Source organism: Vigna unguiculata, chromosome 4 (genome assembly GCF_004118075.2).
Source record: "Vigna unguiculata cultivar IT97K-499-35 chromosome 4, ASM411807v1, whole genome shotgun sequence".
Lineage (NCBI taxonomy): Eukaryota > Viridiplantae > Streptophyta > Magnoliopsida > Fabales > Fabaceae > Vigna > Vigna unguiculata.
The window spans coordinates 35409306-35429884 of record NC_040282.1 but is presented as its reverse complement, the minus strand read 5'-3'; the positions used below and the strand labels follow the sequence as shown (position 1 = coordinate 35429884).

The 20579-nt window shown below is 30.3% G+C and overlaps 1 protein-coding gene and 1 long non-coding RNA gene across 3 annotated transcripts; both read right to left on the bottom strand.

The window, feature by feature from the left end:
- Positions 1-9816: 9816 nt before the first annotated feature.
- LOC114181446 (probable membrane-associated kinase regulator 6) lies at positions 9817-11282 on the bottom strand. Its single transcript, XM_028067908.1, has 2 exons — positions 10513-11282; positions 9817-10289 (listed from the first exon to the last, which is right to left on the bottom strand). Exons 1-2 carry the CDS (start codon positions 11168-11170, stop codon positions 10276-10278), a joined length of 672 nt encoding a protein of 223 aa, XP_027923709.1. The 5' UTR covers positions 11171-11282; the 3' UTR covers positions 9817-10275.
- A 2601-nt stretch (positions 11283-13883) lies between these two features.
- Positions 13884-19714, bottom strand: LOC114181466. Of its 2 annotated transcripts, XR_003603821.1 has the most exons (4): positions 19570-19714; positions 18055-18114; positions 16960-17013; positions 13884-16392 (listed from the first exon to the last, which is right to left on the bottom strand). It is a non-coding gene; the product is annotated as an uncharacterized LOC114181466 (long non-coding RNA). The 2 variants fall into 2 exon arrangements; XR_003603820.1 differs by lacking the exon at positions 18055-18114.
- Positions 19715-20579: the final 865 nt, after the last annotated feature.

The window sequence follows — 20579 nt, the reverse complement described above, 5'->3', positions numbered from 1 at the left end:
GTCATTTTCTTTCCTATTTCTCCACAAATTACGATTATATACGAAACCGTACAAATTGCTGTAATGAAAAAAACGTGGTTGATTAAATGGAGAAGCAAGTTGCATGTGAGACTGGTCTATTCAGAAGCTCACTGAGCCAAAACTGTAAAACTTGGTTTCACTCATTTGTCATGCTGTTGCAGCAGCGTATTGAAATGCGGCTAATTTGCCACTTTCTATTTTTCTATTAACATTTGTAATTAAGTGAATTCAAATTTATATATGTTTATATTTTCTATATATTTCCCTTGGTTTTTATCAGTTATGAATGTCTTGAATCAGCACTTTTTTTCTTCTTCTTAATATTGTTGTCAATCTAAATACTAAGGCTAGATATAGTATCATTATTCAAACATTTTTGTTTAATTTTACAAAATAACTAAGTAGGAACATTTTTTGTGAAATTATGAATTACAATTCTTACTCTAGTTCCCTTATCAGTTCGACCCTTATCAGTAACCATCGACATACAATATTCATTGATATAGTTTAACATAAAATCCGTCCAATTTTACATGTGTTGCTTTAAAATTGGCCACAACTCAAGTTATACAGAATTCACAAGATTAGCTTTGATTTTTAGTTTTTCCGTGAACTCTATCCCATTTAAAATTGGTCTTCTTCTTTGCCTTCAAAGAGGAGAATATCTACTACTTTACTGCATGCTTCGAAATAATTTTTGTCAAATAATTTACGTTCCCTCAACAAATATTGCAGTTGATTTTTTATTTTTTTTTATTTTGAAGTGTTGAAGTTATGAATATGGCTTTTACTTTATTTGTATCAGCTTCAATCCCTTTTATATGAACAATCTCTAAGAATTCACTCACCCGAATGTAGGAGAGAATGAGTTTGATACAAAGAAGACAAACTTTTTGTGTCGTATTTAAAGTCGTAATAACAAAAATAACTACCATATAAATAAATTTATTTTCTCTTATTTTGAACTAAATTTTTGCTTATAAACACGTTTTTTGAGTTTATATTTTTTTTACGAATTTATATCATATAAATGTCTTTTCTTTCAAAGTCGTGAGTAATAAAATGAACCTGTTTAGTCCGTTTTGACCCATCTTGCCTTTGATTCGTCAAAAATGGATTGAAGTACGCTAGTCGGTCACTAAAAACGGACTAGAAATTTTAACATATTCCATCTAAGGATGACAATGAGTCGAGTATGGATAGTGCCTACCTGTTATCTGACCTGCAAAAAATAAAAAAAATCACGTATTACTCATTTGTTTACTTGTCGGATACCCGTTTAAAATGTATCCGCAAATTTTTTTAAACTTGCGGTATCCATGGATACTCGCGTACCTGTGAATATTTAAAAAAGATATATATTGTATAAAATTTTTAAATAAAATTATAAAAAATAAAAGATATAATACAATATAAATTAAATTTTAATTTTAATTAAATTTAACCTAATAAATATATTAATAGGGGCCAAATGCTTTTTTTTTTATCGACAATAACAAATATATTAATAGGGGCAATAAGACCAAAATACAAAAAAAAAAAAACAAAGTAGGAAGAAAAAAAAGAAAAAAACAACAAGAACAAATCTAAACCATACATCTTTCTCTCTTATAAATGTTGCCCACCAAATTACAAGAAAAAAGTATAATGAGAAAGGAGACTAGAACATGATGCCAGTATGGATCTTGCATAAAATCATAAACACAACACCACACACCAGTATAGATTCCACTACCAGAAAAAAAAAAGTCATGTCAATATAATTATTCTTGTTATCTTGATAGGTCCTTACCATGCAAAAATCAAACAGGACTTAAGCAATACAACATCATACACAGATAGAATTTCATTCTGAACCTATTATAAAAAAAAACATTACCTTCACGTCCCCACCCATCAAATAATATAACAGTCTACTAATCCAGGGATAAGAAATGAGTCCACCACCAACATAAACAGAAGAGCCTAATATCTGCTAAAAATGTGATGCCATTACATATATATGTATAACAAAAATGTATACTGAACTTTAATGATGGATTACTATAAAAATTTAATTACCAACAACAAATGTTACTTATAGATTTAACCATGAAATGGTCAAAATCCAAAATAAATAATAACAAATATAGTGACCATATAATCCACGAATACTACAAAATTTCAATTACTGAATGTTATCAACAAAAAATCATACACATAAATTAGCTATCCAACTACTACCTAAACAAAGTTAAATAAGTTTCATAATTATTACTAAGAAATGCTCCTATCTTTTGTATTTTTCAAACTGCCCACCATTTAAATTTACCCAGCAAAATTATCTTATCCTGTCTCAATTATTTGGGCTTTCAAACAAACTCTTAGTGTCCTAAATCTTAATAGCATCAACAGTATTTTTTTTTCAAATAGAGATAATAATATTAATTGGTCGAAGAAGTACCACAGTTCAAGAAAACATAGTAGGTGGCAATTTTTTTGATTAAGTGACACACTACTGCATTATATGGCCACACAAACAAGAAAAGCCAAAGAAAAAGAACTCAGAATTTTGCTGCATAATCCAACTGCTACTAACATCCAGCAGTGTTACTCTGAACATTTGGCTATCATCTCATGATCCATTATTCACTGGTTTTACCACAAGATTGAACATATATATATATGCCTTCAAGTTGATTTCAAATTCATACACAACATTCCAAACAATGTAGGTAAACTCGAAGGACGAGGTTGTGGTGAAGCTTTTGTGTTTAGTTCATTTGCTTTCGATAGTTTTGCCAATTATGATAATACAAAACCATGCAAACTGTTCATATGCAAAAAGCTCGTGGCTGTCCATGAAGCTGACCATACATTTAGTTAAAAGTAATGATACTCGTTCAACCTAAAATGGAATGAATAGAGGTGAAAAGAAAAGAGATAAGGAAGAGGAAGTAAAAAAGAAGAAAGAAAGTGACAGATCTAAAATATATGTGACGTGATAAAAAGAAAAAGAAAGATAACAAATATCAGAGTGAAAGTGAGATTGCACATAAATTTATTACTCCCAGAATTCATATATATTTTCACGGCATTTTTCACATAAAAGCCTTATGAATCTGAGGATGTTCGAGTGGCCCAGATGCATTTTAATAAAGTGCTCTTGCACTCAACTTGACATATATATCACGGATCATTTTAATACGGTTGAAAATTTTATATTCATAATAAAATTTCATTTTATAAATCGTTGATTTTGTAAATTTATTAAATTTAACATATATTTTTTAAAATGGTATTAAAATTATTTAAGAAATCTAATATTTCTTGTTTGTTAGGTCTTGTATCACCCACCGTCGAATTACTCGTAAATATTTAATAAATTTATAATATAATTATAAGCCTTTTCGATTAGGCAAATCACGTTTTTATATATAGTTCAACATTCCTATCTTCCTTTTCTTATTTAATGAGTTTCAGACTCACAACTCACATATACCACATTAATTATTTATCGCTTTATATATTGGTGATACTAAAACATTGCATACACAACAATAGGTGTACAATTTGTTAGGTTTTCCTTATCCATTTTTGTCTAGTTTCAATGAAAAACGTTGTTTAGCTATTAGACAAAACCGAATCTTAGAAAAAAAAAGACACATAAAATACAACATTTACTTTGGAGGGAAGGGACAGCAATTAACCATCATAAGATATATATCTGATATTATGTTCAGTAGCATATGCCACAAGAAACGTAGTCTGTCAGCATCAATCTGAAGTTGTGTCGGCTCCATGTCTCAAAGTTGGGTTTTGAGTTCATTATTACATAATTTTACCAAGTAATCATTATACCTAAACAATGAAAAAGGTTCCTTATCTACATTCTTTTAGACTTAGGTTTATGTTCTTACAATGTCGGTGCTGTTACAAACATTGCGAGAGCTATTTTAGCTCAGTAACCTATATTCATATTTCTTTTATCCCTATATATGATTGTTTTCAAAATTGAGCCCTATGTCTCTCACTTTTTTTGGACATTCATCATTGAAGGTCATGTGAAAACCATTACCTAATTCAAGGTTTCTAGGTTATTATTATAACCTTGGTGCTTGACGTACAGATCAAAGGTCTTGATAAAAAGTGAAACAAAAGAGTTATTTTCTACTAATTAATTAATATCTTTTGGTTAATTATTGAACTTTTGGTCACCCCTTCTGCCGCAAAAGTAGGGCAAAAGGAAAAAACATGCATTTTATCCTTTCATTTCCCACCTCATAATAAGCCATTCATAGAAGAAAGAGAAAGCAAGGTAAAGGAGAAGAAGAGTGCATTGTAAGAGATCAAACATGTACACTTATAATTCATGTCTCAGTTTAGTTTACTCTTTGGTTAACCTCAGTATAAGCTTTCGATATTTGTTTTTTTTTTCTTTTTTTATCATGTCTAACGATACTACGTCGTCTAGAAATCGAGGTTTAAAATAATTTAAATAATCTTTCTTTTTCTTAAGACGACTTTTAAAGATAAAAGTGTGACTGATAAGATAAATACTTGTTGTGTTAATGAAATACTAAGAGATGACGTAGTTATGATTTTGTATAATTTTGCTAAGAGGCATAAATAGTGGAAGGATGAGTGTGATGAACATGCATCATGTGTAAGTTCTGGTCCCCCACAACCTAAGCTGATGTAGAAACAAGAGAGAAGCAAAGTGATAATGGCAGTGTTGTGCTTTTCTCACCGCAAAGTATAAAATCCAACGAGGAAGACAAAAAGAAGTAGAAAGAAACAGAGAAAGTAGAGTTATCAGACATTGGCATTTCTCCTAGCACATCTTGTCCATGTCCCCTTCTCACTCCTGTTGGCATGTGATGAACTTGTAGCTCTTAGCCAAATCCCTTACCACTATCAATGGCTAACATTGGCCCAGCAAAAACTTTGGGTTAGATTCCATATGCCAATGACTCACTCACTCACACCTCACCCTCCAAGACCCATCACATGTTGGGCCCATTACTTTTGGGACCATTTTGTGTTTTTATCATGTCTTTTCACCACCACCACCACCACAACAATGAAGTTAAACCAAAAGTGGTGCCTACAACTTAGACCTTTCCAATGAGATCAGCTTGTAGAACAAGAACACTAAACTGGAATAGCATGCATGATGCTATTGATTTTCATTCATTCATTCATTCATTCAAATATACTACACTACTTCTATCTCAGTCACCAACAATGATTATTCTTTTTTATGCTTTTAACAGTTTGAGTTTAGCTTTGGAAGAGGCACATCTACCTTTTGTGCAGACAGGTTTAAGTTGGACACTGACATGTTGATGTGGCTGTGGAAGTTGCCTGTCTTTTAGGGTTCCCTAGCATTTTCCATTATCATTGTCATTTCTAATAATGACTCTCATTGTTACAACTTACAACCATAATTGCTGGTTACATCTCAGCATGCATTAGGTTGTAACTAATACTTGTATATGGTGTTCCCAACACACAACAATGCCTTGTGCTTCATCTCTATGGCACTATGCTACCTTCTAACTTTCTAAGCACACACTATTATACTAACTGCTTTCCAACCTCCACTAATCACTCTCATCATACAAAACATCTTCCAACTAATCTTCTCATCTCTTTAATTATATGCTAAATATTGAATGTATTTATATTATCCATACATTTACCCTTTTTAGATACTTTCTTTATAAACTAAGAAAAATATTTATCATAAGATATATTGCGTTTGGAGTGTTTATCACACACATTTGAAGAGTAATTGCATGCCAAAAGTTTAAAATATTGAAGTATAAATATGAACAAAAGATAGAAATGAGTAAAATTTATATATATATAACATAATAGGATGACTTCAAATTTTCTTTTCTTTTATATAAAATGTTAAATAATGACTAATTTAAAATAAAAAATAATTAGTTATTATATTAATTAAATTTGACACTATTTTATAAATTAAAAATTATTAATATTTAAAACCGGTCTATATTATTTAATAAAAAATTAAAACTGATGTTAATTAGAATTTAAATAGGTCTCTAACTAAATACAAAAATTTTAGGTATTTATTATTATTATTATTATTATTATTATTATTATTATAAAGACTAATAATAGTAACTAATTAACCTTGGTAATTTTTGTTGGAAACTAATTTAAACTCTTATTTACAAATTAATTATAAATTTTTATTAATAATAGACACCATTTTAGATATTAACAATTTTTAGTTTATAAAATAGTGTCTATGCTACTCAAGACAATGACTCATTATTTTTTTATCTGTATTAGTTGTTATAATTAAGTTTTTGTAGTGATATATTAGTTCATAATTTTCTTTTAAATTAACTATTTTTTACCAATTACTTTAATCTATAAATAATAAATATTATGAAATATCTTTTATCTCTCATAAATATAGAACTAGATATATATTTTTCTAAATTAAAATTTCACTAATATCATTTCCTCTCTTTACACTAACTATTCAAAGATGATTTAAGAAATACTAAAAAATGTAATACATTCTAACTAAATTAAGAATTCATTTTTGAGTATAAACTAGTTGTAAAGAACTAATATTCGGAAACTAAGATAGTAAATAATAAGTCTGAAACACAAGAGATTGAATTGGATGTATTATGAAAATGGGTGGTGTAGTTTGTTGGATGGACATGTCTCTATTGACAGCATTACTCAAACTGACAGAGAAACTGTAAATAATTAAGGCACAAGAAACTGATACTTTGTCATTCACAAACCTCAGTGTTGTAAGAGACGATGATGATAAGATAAATGCATGAAGTGGGGGCTACCATATGGTCCAACAATTAAAGAATCACTCAAAATGAGGCATAACAACATCATAAGAGGTGGCCCTCAACATGTTCAAAACTTAGCTCCAAACAACACTACATGCTTTATCTTTCAAACAACTCACTTTTTTTATGCCTTTTATTTTTCTGACTACAACTTAGTTGGTGCAAGTTTCATGCACCAAACCATCTTATACATTTGGAATCAAACGTTGCCTTTTCTCAGAAAAGCTTTGTCTTCAACCTTCGTTCCATGCTTTATGGTTTCCTATTCTAGCTACCTTTTTTTCAATTTCAAAAACCACAATTCAAAAACAATATCAACTGGTGCGCGCCCAAACACTGATACATCAAAAGAGGAACATTTCCATATTAGGGTTTACATTCATCATGTACTACTTCAATTCATTTTGTATGATCCAACCATTTCTATCTACTCAATTTTACAAATTCTTGCAAACTGCAATTTGCTTTCATGAAACCTTTTTATGATTTTCCATTTACATATACACGAAAATGTCAACTTATTAATTGCCAACCCAAGGCAATATAAGTTTAGGAACTCACACCAAGCCAGGCCAAGACAACTTAATATTTGTAGAAATTCATTTAAATTTCTAGTGAAGTTTGGAAATAGAAATTGGATTGATATAATAATGAAGTTTTTATGAGAGTAAAATATAAGAATAATTTTCAGTAACCTTCTAAAAATTCAAATGATTTTATATTAAAAAAAATTAAGAATAAATGTTCTTATTGTATGATATTTTGGAGATTAAAAGAGAATCCGTAAAACAAACTCTATATTTTATATAAAAAAATTAGATTATAACTTACCACCTAAAAAAAAAAAAAAACCTCCTCCATTTTGTGTAGAAGAATTTATAACGTTAAGTTTTGTTTCAGTCTTATGAGCAATTCTTCATTTGCTATATATATTTTTTAATTATTTTATAAATTCGTTAGTAATTCCCCCACATTTTAGGAAAAATTCTAAATTCAACATGGAATATATTGTAAACATAATAAGTAATTGATGAATGTTTGCCTCTCCATCCACTCATACAGGCCTATAGGACATAAATAATATTGTTATTCTAGGTCATGAATATTGTGACTATGCATCGTCTCATAGTGAAGGTTAAATAAGTAAATTATTTCCAAAATAATGTTTGAATGGTTACATTAAATAGAAAGAGTTAATGTTTACAATAGATGAATAAAATAAAATAACAAGATAATATAATATATTTCTTATATATATATATATATATATATATATATATTAAATCAATTTTTTATGGAGTAATTAATTTTAAAATTTAATTTATATGTGTTTTATTTTTGATACATACTATTCAACTTTTTATTTTTAATTTAATATGGGATTCTCAACTCATATTTAAATTCTAACAAACATTATTTGTAGATTTCATGCAAGTAGTCAACTAATTGGGAGCAACATACAACTGAGGAAGCTTCCCCTAACCAAACTTTGCAATAAAAACAACCCTTTCAATTATAAGATTTGGCACTAATTATAATTGGCTGACTCTAACTGTAGACAATCTCTATCAACTAATCAATATAAAGAAAAAATGCAACAAATTCGTCTACCTTAAAAGAAAAATTATTGTAGTTTTAGTTTTTAAGCTGACCAATATTTTCACTTTTCAATTTTCAATGAAGTGTTAATTTTATTATTTCTAATTTGATCCCAAATAAATTGCATGGATATGCTCATAATTGGAGTTTAGAGAAGTATATAACTTGCATTTAGTGAAAGAGTAAAGTTATTTCACAACTATTATTTTAGTAAGTGATACTTTTAGTGTTATTTAATGTGTACAAGCAAAAAACTTAAGATATGTAAGTTAGAGAGTATAAGGAAAAGGATAAAATAGAAAGAAAAATGAGAAAATAAAAAAAAGGAACAATATTAACCATTCATTTAAAAATAATCCATGTATTTAAACTAATAGTTATAAGTGGTCGCTTTCTTTATAGTTTTCAACATTATTTTTTTCAAAAAACAAGATAATCTTATTTGAACTCGGAATTAAATATTGTCCCAGATCTCATGAGGGAATTTAGGCCCACAATAAAGAATAAAGTTAACACTCCCCCAGTAAGCTTAAGGATTGGTTTGTAAAGTCAACTCAATATTGAGGCCATAAATCTTTTTGACCCTACATTCAATTTCTTCTACTTAAAAAACATCTATGTTTAGAGGGATTCTCTTGTCAAAAATTATATTACTTCAAATTTTAAGTCTTATATTAAATAAAAATGAAAAAGTTTAAACATATATAAAAAATTACCGATTCATTATTTATGTTAAGATTGTAAATGATATTATTCTTCTATAAAAATTTGACTCTGATTGTGTTTATAAAGTCTCTAATTTCTACATTCACAACTCTGCACTGCAAATTCTATTCTGAGTTGACAAAGTTTGTGTTGCAATTACACTACTAAGATTTAAGTTCTTCTTCCACTTTAGACCAAATATAAACATTGATTATTCAAATCTTGGTTATGCATGTCTGTAATATAACCCACCTAGTTTCTGTTGCATCATTTTGTCAGAAACAACAACACCAGAATTCTCAAAATAACAGAAATGGTAATAATTGGGGGATACATACAAAATGAAATTTAAAAGAAAAAAAAAAAAAAGACTCATTATTTCTCCATCATTAGATTTATTATGAATTTGTGCTAAAAGTGTCCACATACAATTCAATGGCTCCGCACATTTGTCGTCAGATTTTGTCTCCTTAAGTGTCGTTTCTTCATCATTGCCTTGAAATTTGCATAACTGACAAGTCTGTCAAGTTTTGCAGAGAAATTTTCAAACTTCTCACTTTCTTAAATCCCTTATCACAAAACTTTTCCATCTTCCAAGTTTCTTACTTCCACATCCACAAGACAACAACAAGAGAGAGACAGAGAGGGAGAAAGATAAAATCAAAAACCCTCTTTCAAGGCATGTCATAGATCATGTTTATGGAACAGGGAGGCAACAACATAAGAGATAAGATATATACCAAGTTATCAGAATCTTATATACATAATTCATCTGTAACACACATTTCTGATTCAAAAAATCAGTTCAAGAATAACTTTACTCAAACAGGACCCAGATTCTCATCATCTTTAGTAAAACTGTTCATTCTCATAATAAATTAGATGAACATACAAAATTGTACTATATTTTTTCTTCTTTCTTTTTCCCAGAACTTCATCACAGTGCTTGAATAATGCTTGACCAACCACATCTTTATTTCCTATTGACATTTTTAAATCTTTCAAGCAGAGGATTATGTAGCAGAGCAGTGGCTGATCATGGTTTAGCCTTGTGATCAAATCTCTCTTTTCTCTTTCATTTTTAATCTCCAAATGCAACCCTTTTGCAGAATCCTTAATTCATTCTCTCTGCAATGAACAAAGTGTAAAAATGTTTGTTAGATCCACACAAAATCAACAGAATGTTATCAAGTAAATGAAGATATAAGCTTTAAAACTGCAAATTTTGACAAATCACAACCCCATTTCTCTGCAATTTCTTGCAGTGTCAAATACTGCAAAGAGATATCATAATTTAAAAACCTTGAACACAACACATGGTTAATGATAAACTCAAGGAACTTGAACATACCAATGGATCTTTTGCAATGGAGAACTGCTTCATAAATTGAGCTTTCGGAATCACAGGACTTGCGCCAGTCATCAGCAGAATAAGCTACACTAATCCGTGGGGATGTTTCAGAGTAGCATCCTCTATTCTTCGCAGACTCAGTTCTTTTAATAACAGATTCAGGTTTTGAACCTGATTTTCCACTCCTCAATCTTCTACACAAGGGCCTCAAGAAGTTGAGGTACTTCTGAAATATTCTCCTTGACAATGTTCTGCATCCTTTCAATGAAGGGCATCTAGAATGAGCATTAGGAACCACAATTTTTGGCACGTGTGATGAGGAAGGTAGACTTGGATTGGCATCTGAAGCCTCATATGCTTCCATTTTCAAAGACTCAACAAAAAGGGGCATGAGGTAGCCATTGGAGAAAAGCTCATCAGCATCAACAAGAGTGAGAGGGGACTGTGAAGTGGGGAAGTCAAATTTGAAATCTTGGGAGTTTCTGAAGAATCTTTTTGAAGGTGGCATTCTTGGATCCATTTCAATGAAGGAAGAAGCTTCATCAGAAGCATCAAGAGAAGCTCTGAGGGAACCTTCAAGGCTTTCCATGGATGGCTTCAGATTCACCAACCAACTGTAAGAGAAACTTTCAATAGAAAGAGGATGAGAAGTTTCCATGGCTTCTTCTACTTTGAATGTGTTGTTCAAACAATTCACAATTTGGAGAGTGCAAAGAAAAACCCTCTTACTTAATCTTATGCAGCATATCTTTTAACTTCTTTGATATATTTATATATATATGTAGCTCAAGATATCATCTCTCTCCAACAATTGAGAAAATGGCTGTCTGGCAAGAGACAATGAAATTTAATAATTGGGATTGAAAAAAGAAAAGAAAAACACAAAAGTGAGGCCCACCAGACCCATGATGTCTTGTTGCATCAGTAGTTAACCTCACCCTTACTTTTTAATCATTTGCTGCTTTAAAAATTTTACAAAGGGTTTTTGTTTCTAGAACTTGGGTCTGGTTTATCATACCAAATTATATTTAATGAAAAGCTATGAAGAGGTTCATGAATCATGCATGTTATTCAGAAGTGGCACATTAGGAAGAAGAACAGAACTTGTGCTTTAGAATAGAATGTGTAGCCCCCAGAGCTTTTTGGTGAGTAAAATCAAAAAGCGAGCAAAGGGAATCTTTGTAACCAGACACAGTTGAATAAGGAAAAGAATAGTTAGCTGAAATCCTTGGGAAGTTATGTCAGAAACCAAATTCATGAAACAAGAGGGACCATGTTGTTGATTTTGCATTGTCTCATTGTGATGTGTTCATTTATAGATGGATGGATATGAACATGTTTTGATGATGATGATGATGATGATCACATCCCAACTGCTGCAACATGAGGTTGAAGAGAAGTGATAAAATATATCCGATGGTGGCATATTGATTACGTGCATGAAACCTAAAGGACATTGATATGCATATATTGTATTGGAGCATTATTACATGGATGAGATATTGTAGACAAAATAATTGTTCCATGGAAGAAGCAAGAAAAAAGAGGTGTTCCATGTGTGTGTACGAGAGTGGTGCCATTTTTTTTTATGGGTCAGATTAGAGTCTTAATCAAGACACGACACTTAAAATATGAAGAATTTATGCCATAAGTAAGCTCCGTCGTGAAAATATTCCGTAGGCAAATCTATGGGTAGTGGGGCAAAATGTCTCCAAACTATAAAGCAAAGCGTTCTAACAAAAGTTTTCATTATTAAGCCTCCGTTTGTGTCACAATACCAAACGTGGTTTGGTGGACGTTAAATTCTGACTGCCGTTAAATGTGTCTTGCATATTGTGTCGCCGCTCAATATCGTACTTATTTCGTTTTCAAGTACGAATTACTTTTAGGGGGGTTTTAACAAAATTGGGCATTTTTAAAAATTTAAAATGTATAACTGAAAAAGAAAGTACATTTAAAAAAAATTAAGTTGTGCTTTAAATATTATGTTTTGAAATGGGAATTTATAATTTTTAAAAAAAATTTAAATGCAAAAAAACAAAGAAGAAGAGAGAATCGTGTTTTTAATCATGAATTTTCTGTACTATTTTATCTTAATTCATGTTTGTAAACATAATTTCCTAATTTTTATTTTGCTAAAGTACGAGTTTATAAGTACGGATTTTTTTTTAATAAGTTGTGTTTTATAAACTCAAATTCCATGTATAAATAAAAAAAAAAAAGCAAAAGTGACGTTTTCATTTACAATTTCAATAAGTTAACAATATATTGTGAAATGGGACTTTTTCCTTTGAAGTTGTACCTTTCTATGTTAATATTTTGAATAATATGTTTGACATTTTTTCTACAACTTAGTGTAAAGTTTATACGTTAGCAAAGAGTGAAATTATAATAGTATTATGCCCGGAAGTAGGGATGTCAACGAAACGGTTAGAGTACGAGTCCCCATACCCTACCCGTTAGATAAATATCCGTCTCGTATCCGTACCCATATCCATTAGATATCCGTTATGCAAGTATTTACATAATTTTTTAATATTTACGGATATTCACAAGTACACGCAGATATTTACAAAAAAATAAAAATAAATATTTAACAACATATTTTAAATTAGAGTAAGTATCCACAAATACGGATACTATGATACCTGTACCCGTGAATATTCATTTACAATATCAATTTTCTACCTGTTGTGATTTTATCTGCAAATATCCACAGTTACAGATTTTTTTGACATTCCTATCTGAAAGAGAGTCTAAGAAAATTTTTAAAAGATTGATATTAAAGAAAAAAAAAGGTAAGCATTTATTGATAAAAGATAGTTATGTTTTCTTAAAAAAGAAAATATACATATTCCTTCAATTAAAACTGCAATATTAGAGGGAAAAAAAGTATTTTATTGATCGAATGAAAATTAATTTGGTCCCTAAAGTTGAATTTAATGTCACACATGGATAATAAAGTGCCATATATTCGATCCTCTGAAAACAAAAGAGGTGGGCATTCATTAGTCACAGAATGTGATATTAATTCAGCCTAACACTTGAAAACTACTTGGCACACTGTACACTTGGGACTATTTTATTTTAGTAAAAATTCATAAATACTCTTGTTCTAAATATTTGATAAATATAAAATTTGTTTTCAACACATGAAAAATAATTATATATATATATATAGATATATATATTAAAAATTGATGAGTCTTTCAAAAAGATTCAATAAAAACTCATCAACAATGAGACCTCAACTCAATTCATATAAGACATCGATAACAATTCCAACTCAGATTTTTCATCTTTATTCAATATAAAACTTAAACTTATATTTAAATTTTTGATAAAAAAATATACTTTTTCTAACTAAAAGCACAGAAATATGAATTAGAAACCAACTTGCAAAATTGTATAGTACTTACAATTTACAGCAAAAAAACAAATGTAAAAAAGGACAATGGGTATGTGCAGATCTCATCCTGAAGGCACGCGCACAAATGGATAAATTACATGATACCATTACCACTAGACTCCTTCAGACACACGTAGCTGTATTCTTGTCCTTCAATCACTTCAGCACAACTCTCAAATATTAACTAAATAAATATCATGATTTTCATGGCAAGGAAATTTCAGGCTTTATCATCCACTACAACCCATGTGTGGTGTTGCATATAAATCTTCTCTAGCATAAAATATTCATCATCAAAACTCTGTCCTTTTCATCAAGAAATTAACTAATAACACACCACAAGCAATTAAGTAAAAATATTAATGTAATGTCAAATATTTTAGGTAATTATGTTTCTTAAACATGTAGTCAGATATTCCATACTAGATTCTGCATATCTAGCAGAAGAAAAATCAATATTCCAAACAGATACTAATACTTCAAAAGATTAGTCTGCAATTCTAAAACAGATGATACTTGAATTATGAGAGTTGTATGTATAAATAATATTTGTTAAAAGATATCAATCTTTCAAACATGTTAGTTTTCAGATAGATTAACATATTAAACTTAAAGTAAGTGACATCCCAATTCAGAAAAATGTGTAATTTACAGAAAGAAAATGCATAACAGATAGTTAGGAGTTTGATTGAGTGTGTATATAAAGAACTTGTTAAGAGGTATTAGTATTAATCTTTAAAACAAAACAGTTTATCAAGAAATTAGCACTAAGCTTTAAAGTAGGTGACACTCCAATTAGAAGAAAAAAAAGTAATTTATTGAAGAATTGAATATAGGAGGAGACAAGGGTCCCAAGGGATGTCGGATAAAGAGGTAGACATCAACAAAGGTTTTTGGGACAAAAGCCACTAAGGAAGGATTACAGAGTGACTTGAAACCAATTGGTCCCCTTCCTCTGTCCCCATTTAGGACAATGAGTATTGGCTGCTAAATCCATCACTCATTAATGCAGTCTAATTCTGAAAAGACGTTACACCATTCATGCAAGTACAAAGGAACCTAAGTACGACAGAAAATTTAACTGCAAGAATATAGTTAGGGATAAACTTCAAATGGAGAAGAGAATCAAGCCAGCTAGCAGACCTTGAACTATTTGTCAACAAGTCTTTCCTCTATGGGGCCAGAGCAATGACATTCCCTATATTATATGGCTTTGTACTGCATAAATGAAGCCACAACTTTTAGTTTCAGAAATATCCTTAACCGTTTAGAGTATGCCACTTCTTTTTTCTTTTCTTTTTCAGAATTATGTGAACCACAGGAGTTTAAATTTCCAACCAAACCAGCTTCAGTGAGAGTTGCTAGGAAATTTCATGTGACATTCTCTACGTAGTACAAATTATGAATGCTGTTTTGGTGTTGTACCATTCCTGCTAACATTTTTGGAAATATTACCCTGATGCCAGAAATAGTTATACTGACAAAAGTTATGCAACCAAATCTTTTTGCCTTCCTTTTATTGTTTGGTCAAGTAGTGGGGAATGGAAATTCTTTAACTTTCTTGGTAAATATGTAAGCTTTTACTAACTATGGTCAAAGCAGTCTGAAAAGCAGAGATGATGCCAGCATGAAAAGAAAGTATTCAAGTATCATTGCATGAGATCTAGGGAAACAAAAACAAAAGCATTTAACATGTATGCAACAACATTGGCAATAGGTTCTTATTAACATCTAACCAACAAAAATGAGGTAACCCAGAGGAGCAGAACCTACAGATATAAACTTAATTTTTAATTGTAGATATGAGGCAATCCATAGTGCTATACAAAGATCAAACGACAGGATGAAATGACAATAATTCAAATTACAAAAATGTAAAACCATGCTCAAGTTTCTTAATAGGCTAAATCAACAACTTTATCTGTATCCTATCATTAGCACTATCTGTAACTCCGTTCACGATCATTTTTGTACTATACTGCTACTCTATTGATACCTGACTTTCATCAACTTCAACATTTCTCTAATTTTTCCTACACTCAGCAACCTGTCCAAAACTCGATCCTAATTGTTAGAGATAAACTTAGAGACCCTTTTTAGTTAATACCCAAAGACAAAATTCAACATTTTGTTGTTTGGAGCACTAAAAAGTGGAAATACAACATTTAGATGAAATAAATTTTTCCCAATCTTAGAAGCGTGAAAAAGTACCTGATAATATCCAAACTGAATTTCAAAGCTGGGAATAACCAGGGAAACTTACATATAAACTATCTTGTATACTATAACATGATATTATTACCTTCATTATAGGATTTTTATCTTGCATCACTTTGGAGAATTCAATTAGGTTTTGAATTTTGAATTTCTTACACATCTGGTATTTCTACTGAGATTGAGAGGGTGGGGGATTCAATACTGTTATCCTTAAGCATTATTTTCTTCATCAGCAACAGATAAGTTGCAGATACCTGGTAATCAATTCAGGAAAAATATAAGATTAGGAAGAAAATGCTCTGTCACAGAATGTGTACACCCCATTTAGCTCAGTCTGTTTTCAACTTGCATGAACTAACATTTAAAAGATATCAATCTATATAATACAGAGGTATTTTCTAAGGTTCTAGAGTCTGCAATTATATATTATCTTTAATTACTCAAGCCCTGCTACAGTGATGCTAGAAGAAAGAAATTAATAAAACTAAAAAGATAGCGCTTCTCAAGGCTATTGCAGAATGACGCAAGGGATGGGGACACTAGGGAGAATGTGGACGGTTAGGCAAATGAGCCTCCAAACTAATTTTGTGTGTGATGAGAAAACTATTTTCAGATGACAATTTGTTTTCTCTTTGTACTAGGTCTAACTCATCGTATCTAAAACAATGTTCATGATTTCTGAAAATTAAAACCAGTTCTACACTGAAATGTCACAACTAGCCAAAGTTCATTAAATGCATGAAACAGAGTACTCCAAAATCTAAGCATCTATCCATGCATAACTGTAACTGATTCTAAATGCTAAAAGGGACATACTTTACCTTAACAATTATCTCTGTTATCCAAAGTTCTACACGCAGAAATGTATCAGTAATCTGGACCATAAATAAGTAAATATCATGTCACTACCCATGAAGCTCCTATATATTTAACATAACATAATTCAAAGACAAATACCAAATGATTCAATTTACGATACACTTGTATTGGAGCTATTTTTACTCCCGAAAACAAAACCTATCCACATCGCTGAAAGTCCACAACATGGTCGTACTGATTTTTACCAACTCCTCATTAAGCAAGGAAAAAGCTACCTGCCAAATGCTAATAGCTTATCATGTTTACTGATGAGGCGCAGAACCTAGGGTGTGAGATGGATGCTTTGACTGAAATTCAAATTTCATTATAGTCACTAATTCTTAAACATCATGTATCTTAGAATTTGAGTTTAAGATCTAGCTTAAACCTAAAAAAACTAGCTTAGAAGATGAGGACTATCTTCTAAGTCTTGTAAGCCCTCTAAGGCCATAAACAGCATTCGCCACCAACTGAACAAAATGATTGAGTTAAAGACTTAAAAACTGTGAGCCAATAAGAGACAGAAATTAAGGATCATTGTGCCTTGGATTGCTATTTGAGAAAAGGATTAGAATAAAAAGTTTAGGACAAAACAACAGGGAAAATAACGTTTCCTGCTAAATCACTTTTTCACATGACAGAATCATGGAATGGAATGAGAACAAAAAGTAAGCTTATGTTTGAAAAAAAAAAAAATCATATGAAAACAACTGCAAAATAACTTAACATTGAAATATCATCTAAATCTTCAACGAATCAAATCAAAAACCATTTCTTCATATTTAATTTTAATTTTTTCATCTGGTAATTATATTCTTTTTATATAGTTAAATACTAAAATCAGATGATCATTAATTTAAAACAGATTCCTGACATCATGATAAAGAATCATAAATAAATTTTTGAAATAGTTCCAGTACAGTGTGCAGCAATTCATCACCAAGCATAACACAAGAGACTGAAACTAAAGTTCCTTGAATAATCACCGACATCATAAAACAGAGATCTTGAAATGGCTCCAATTAATTAAGCAGAAAAAAACATCAAGGAAAACATACCAACTTCACATCAAGACATCTTGGATTATGGTAGCAAAATGTGCTGGTATTTTAAATCTTCTATAGAAAAGAAGAGAAGAAAGATCACGAAATAAACAGAAAATTTGAGTCGACCATAAGAAATAAAGCATTTCAAATAATCATGTCAGTTTCATAGCCATTTGTTATTCGAAACACAGACAGTTACCAGTGACTCCAACAATCCCTGAAAGTAATGAATCAAACCTAAAGTACACTGAGGAAAAAAAGAATATTTATGTAGTCACCAATATCAAAACAATCTTAAAATATATATGGCTTTTAATGGAAACCAGTGTGATAGTAAGCCATCAAATATTTACAGTCCATTTTCTCTATGATGTTTAACAAACAAATGAAATAAATATTAGCAGGTTGTGTTGTCATCAAAAACTAAATAACTTTATGTGTAACATGAATGCAGCTCCACATGTTTTACTTTTGCATTAAGCCTCTTTCAGTCACTTCATGAAGAAGTTTCTCAGCCTTATCATTCTAATTTTTTTCAAGGAGCGCATGGATAATAATATCAAAAAGTTGCAGCATTAGGATGCAACCATGGTCTTTGTCTTTCATTTCTAGATTTAAAGATCAATGCTTCGCCAAACAATCCCCCTATATATAAAGCTCATGAATCATAATATTATGCATGAAGACACTTTTTTCTTTTTTATTGACAATGTTATTTGTTAGTGGGAAATGTTGAACTCACAACATCTCCCTTCCAAACTCACTAAACCAATCTTATATCTCCAATTTGTCAGTGGGGGAGTTGAACCCACAACCTTCTCCCACCCTCCCTTCCACCTTCACCACTAAACCATCCTTATATCCCCTCCTAATGTCCGCAGCTATCATATTCGAGCCATAGTGTTGAAACAAACTTTTCACAGTTCACATCATTAACAAACCAATAACCATCCACTAAAAAACTGTAAGTAACAATGTCTGGTTCCACACCTTTTTCATCATGGTACCCAACACACTTTTAGCTTCTTTCACCCTTGCTTTCATACATAATGCATCAACCAATGTATTGAAGGTATGATTATCAGGCTTGATGTTTTCCTCTACCATTTAATTAATAAACCAATTGCTTCCTCTAACTCACAATGCAAAAGCTATCAACTAGTGCATCGTAAGTGAAGACATCACAAAAAATATTCCATTGAAAACCATTTCAGAATTCAATTCACTTGCATATGTCTCAAGTTTATACAGTGGTCAATGATGTTCAAAGTAACAAGGGTTGGCATGATTCCTGTGAGTTCCAATTGTTTAGAAAGGGAAATAGCAGTTGGGGTAGTGCTTCTTCAACTTCACATGGGATCCTAAAATCTATTTAAATTCGATAATGAGTGGGGCAATATGCATATGGAGGGAGCGGTTAAATAAAGCAACACCATCATCAGCAATGTGAATGAACAAGGGCTGGGACTAAGGATTAACAAAAAAAGAAAGAAACTTTGGCAAGTAAACAGAGGTTGAGATACAAACCTTAACCTTGCAAATGAGAAAGACATTGCGGGTTTGCTCAGGTACGAGGTGAGGTGTGTCCCCAATGACGCTTCATGTCTGCGGCTTCTCAGAGTTCTTCCAATTGGACAAAAACACCGACGATAAAGTGATTGTGGAATCAACAAATTCAGCCGTTGGATATAATAAAATTATATTGGAAGGAGATTCACGGACACTTAATTAAATGTTTTCATCACTTATGTTTCACAATGTTTTTCGTATTTTATCAATTTTAATTTGGTAAATTGTATGGTTAATGTCACGTATAAGCTTTTATTTATGACCTACACAAAGATATTATCAAAAAAAATAATTCAAAACAATATGAAAAGTAGATATTGATAGAGCACAACAATTGTTTTATAACATGATATTTTAAATAAGAAATTATCTTGTGTTTTTTCGATTAGAAAATTAATAACTTTTCATTTTATACATAGTCTTTATATATATATATATATATATATATATATATATATATATATATATATATATATATATATATATATATATATATATGAAACTATTTCAAAATATTTTATTGTTTCTAAGACACATTAATTTTTTTAATATTTTTATTTATTTTGTATTTTTATCATGTAGAATATTATTTTGATATATTTTATATAATTATTTGTTATTTTTTAACTCATTATCATATACTATTTTTTTCATTGTAATTGTGTAAAAAAAATCATTAACTATAATATAATAATTGAATGTGATTGTCATTAATTTTATTTATCAGGGTTAAATATGTTTTTTATGCTTTAACTATTAGTGAAAATTAATAACATTGAACCAATTTAGTCTCTCAACTTTGTAAATGTGTAGATTTAGTCTTTTTAAGTACATTTTATTAAGTTTAGTTGACGTTTCAAACACAACTCATTATAGTATTTTAGTTTGTTTACATTGTTTGACATATTTTCGCTTTAATGTTAGTTGTTAGTTGACAAACGCGTTTGAAACATTACATAAACTTAACA